This window comes from Alosa pseudoharengus, unplaced genomic scaffold, assembly GCF_046254945.1.
Source record: "Alosa pseudoharengus isolate Yale_2024_CS ecotype anadromous, Long Island Sound unplaced genomic scaffold, YU_APseudo_1.1 YU_APseudo_1.1_scf_11, whole genome shotgun sequence".
NCBI classification, from domain to species: domain Eukaryota; kingdom Metazoa; phylum Chordata; class Actinopteri; order Clupeiformes; family Clupeidae; genus Alosa; species Alosa pseudoharengus.
Window position 1 is genome coordinate 1,032,008 of NW_027468576.1, and position 4,066 is coordinate 1,036,073.

At 39.4% G+C, this 4,066-nt stretch overlaps 1 protein-coding gene across 1 annotated transcript; it reads left to right on the top strand.

The window, feature by feature from the left end:
- Positions 1-387: 387 nt before the first annotated feature.
- Positions 388-3,636, top strand: LOC143114197 (uncharacterized). Its single transcript, XM_076275696.1, has 4 exons — positions 388-1,099; positions 1,405-1,518; positions 2,726-2,933; positions 3,077-3,636. The coding sequence occupies exons 1-4, from the start codon at positions 1,056-1,058 to the stop codon at positions 3,536-3,538; spliced, it is 828 nt and encodes a 275-aa protein (XP_076131811.1). The 5' UTR covers positions 388-1,055; the 3' UTR covers positions 3,539-3,636.
- Positions 3,637-4,066: the final 430 nt, after the last annotated feature.

Here is a 4,066-nt window from a genome sequence, read left to right on the forward strand (position 1 = left end):
TAGGCTTCAACAACTGTGAATGTTTACAGTGTAGGCTACATATGCTAAAAAGCATTTCTTAAATGTTTGCCTCTCGAAAACTATCTGCATCCCTCGGAGTGCTGCTCTCAAAATGTGTTAACGACCTGTGTGTAGCTGCTAAGCTGCTCCAAGACATCCTACAAGCTTTCACGCTAGCTACACCAGATGTGATAAGATAGCCATGCACATTTGACAAGTTGTTATAAACTTTAGGGGAAAAAAGCTAACGCTAGAAACTACTGTTAAGACAGTAAGTTGGATGCATTAATAACAGGCTAATAAGAATGAAAGTTAAGAAACTTACCGGCGGTTTGAGTTGAGTTTAGCACTATCTGGCTGGAACGTGTCCATCAACGCCATCGTCATCGTCGATTAGGGTTACAGGCGATTTCTTTTCACCATCTAGTTTCCTGATCTTCCCTGACCTTGTAAAAGGTCTAATTTTTCTTTTTGCCATTTCGTGTCTAAGATAAATGGCAATGAAATGTAATGCTATGCTTATTTTCTTCTTTTAATTCCACGTTACTTCGAGATCTTGTCACTAGCCACTTGGTAACATAACGAAAAAATAAAGATTAGCTACCCTCAGCCGGAGTTTCCTGAATTCATTGACTTCAGAATAAGAGTTTAAAATCCCTCTCTTTGGGTTTGAAACTTGCCATGTTGATTTATAATTTGTAAATTGTATACTTTATAGCATGCTATTGAAAACCAACAATGGTAAATGAAGGCTGATAACATTGTGGCAAAACAGTATCATCAGTCAATGCTTATATTTGTATAATGACGTTTCCCCCCACCCTATTGCTGCTGGCTTCACAGCTACCAATGCACTTCTGGCGCGTATTTTTTGGCGCAAACTGGAACACAGTAGCATATTTCCTTATGGAATCAAGATGCCTGGTTTAGCAAGGGAGCCGCGGCAACTAATTGAAGGAAGAAGAAGTAAAAATAATTTAAAGAAGCTTATAAAATGGTTGTAGAGGAGAAGACTGATAAAAAAAAAGATCAAATGCAACTTTTGCCACCATACAATGAAAATTGAACAGAAGTGTCATGGTGTGGATAAATGTGAATGGTAAGTTGTCTTTTTATCCATAGGTTATATTTATCACAGATAGATAGGCCTACATCTTGAATGAAAACCACTTATATTTTCTATATACTTAGGCTACTGGCATTTTTGTTTCTCATTTTATATTTTGTAGGCTACCAGGCTATGTAGGCATATCGGCCTAGGCTAGAAGACTCATTTCTAATTATCTGAAAAGCCTATACGATTTATATTTATGGGGGAAACATGTATAAGCCTAGGATACTATGAATTGAGATCAAACGAATAACTTTAAGTTTGATTTCATTGCTTGTGTTTTTTGTCCACAGGGTATGTCGACGTCGGGGCAAGCACAAAGGCATAGTCAGGAAATCCATCCGACACCAGACAATCTTCAGCAAATCCAAGATGTGCCTTTTCAGCTGGATGAGGTTCTTATACAGGTATGGACATAGACTACTACAGTAACAGTAGGTATATGTAGGCCAATTAGTTTTTAATGTTGCTTAAACAGGGCCTATACCCATAACAAGGCTTAAATATCAGATAGTCTTTTGGTATAACCTTTGGATGGACAATTAGGCACTTTTAAGTTCATCTTGAACATTCTGATCACAATAGGCCTTTCTCACAAAACGACCGATGGCCCAAAAAGTCTTCAGAGCAGGGACTGGCTCTTCCGGTTCCTGCACCTATAGGCGCTACACACCAACCCGATATCGACTGACGGATGCCGGCGGTGGTAGCTTTTCTGCCGATTACACATGTTGAATCGGCACAAAAGCTATCGCCGTCGGCACCTGGCAGCTAACTTTGGGTTGGTGTGTAGCGCCCTTAAACATTGGAAGCTCGAGTACACTGCTCTGAAGACTTTTTGGGCCATCGGTCGTTTTGTGAGAAAGGCCTATAGACAAGTAGGCTAAATTATAAATTCAGGTGTAAAAAGTTACCATGAATCATTATGTTTAATCATTCAGAGCGTACCATTTGCCAAGGTGAAGTGAAATGTGATCACATATCTAAAAAAAAAATAAAGTAGGCTATTCTAAGATTTTTCCTGTGGGAAAATAACATGGGGATTTTAAATTATCGCATCTTTTAAACTCTCGCGGGGATGAAAAAGTCTGAAATGCAGACGTTTTCCTGAACACACTTTTGTCCTCTGCCTTCGAGTGGATACTGTGATCTCCGGTACGTGAAGGCGGCACACTTAGATTATTGCTACCCCAGAGCTAACTTGCAATGCAACTTGCCATAGGTAGTTAGCTTCAATTAACAACCGGATCTCCTTATATGGGCAAAGATGGCCGTTTTGGTTCTTTTTTGTAGGCAAACTTCAGAGGTCTATTGAGTCTGCCAGTCTGTCTCTATCAATAATCTATCTGTACTAGATATTTCCATCTAGTTACCTGCACTCTCTTCCATATCTACCCGACTATCATCTATCCATGTACCTATGTCTATTCATCCACCCACATCTATCTATGTCTTCACTTTCTCCCCTTTTCACTCTTTCTGTTTGTCTTACTTCTCTCTCATTCTACCTTCCTCTTTCTCTCCTTGATGCATATTTCATGTGTCCTAATTAGGTGTCTGCTCACTGTTTATTATGCAAATTTTCACCATTACTATAATATTGTGTATTATCAGGTTTGCACAAGGCCTACGGTTAAGACAAGTTGACATGATAACCGATGACATTGCCGCAAGTTCAGCAACACTGACAAGAATGGCCAAACTTTTGAGAAATGTCTGTGTTGAGGCTGTGGAACGAATGCGAAGGAAGAGAGGACAGAGGCTGGGAGGTCGAAGAGAGTTTGTGGCGATAGATGAAAGCCACTTCAGGCACAAAAGAAAAGTAAATGCAAACACAATACACATAATGTATTTTTCTTCTTTTTGTTATTCCTCATCATCTTCCTCTTTCTCCTATTTTTATTACCAAAGAGTAAAATAATGCTTAAACATAATTTGTAATATCCATGTGTGCTTTTTTGACAGTATGGACGTGGCCGGATAACAGGTGGCTGGAAAAGAAAAAAGTGGGTGTTTGGGATGCTCGGTGTGAAGCACTCAAGACGTCGACCTATTCTACGTTTAGTGCCAAAAAGGACAAGACAAGAGCTGGTACCTCTCATCGTCCACCATATTAGAAGAGGGACTTCAGTTTTAAGTGACGAATGGCGAGCCTACCGCCAGGTACTGCCTGCACTGGGGTATGATCATTACACAGTGAACCACAGTCAAGCATTCGTCAATGCAGATACAGGTTGCCACACTCAGCACATCGAGAGGGCTTGGCGGAGTTATAAGGAGATCATCTCAAGATGCAGGGGGAATCGGACAGAGGACTTGTTAACAGATCACCTTACACTAATTGAGTGGAATGAATGGCTAGCCAAAAAACATCGCAATGGCTCACTGGGTCGCCTACTCCATGACATTGCCAAGAAATATAAATAGAAGTTGTTTTGATGTGATGTTTTCCATAATCAAATTTGTTTTGTCAACTTTCATAACTTACCGTTTTGGTGAAACTTCAAATAAACATTATGTTCATAGATGGTTTGCACTCCAGTTATTACAGTGCATGAAAATGCACTGTACTGTTATTCCAAGGCATTTTATTATGTACTGTTATTCCAAGGCATTTTATTATTACAGTGCATGAAAATGCACTGTACTGTTATTCCAAGGCATTTTATTATTACAGTGCATGAAAATGCACTGTACTGTTATTACAGTGCATGAAAATGCACTGTACTGTTCTTCCTAGGCTTCTTCTTATTACAGTGCATGAAAATGCACTGTACTGTTCTTCCTAGGCTTCTTCTGATTCTTATTACAGTGCATGAAAATGCACTGTACTGTTCTTCCTAGGCTTCTTCTTATTACAGTGCATGAAAATGCACTGTACTGTTATTCCAAGGCATTTTATTATTACAGTGCATGAAAATGCACTGTACTGTTCTTCCTAGGCTTCTTCTTATT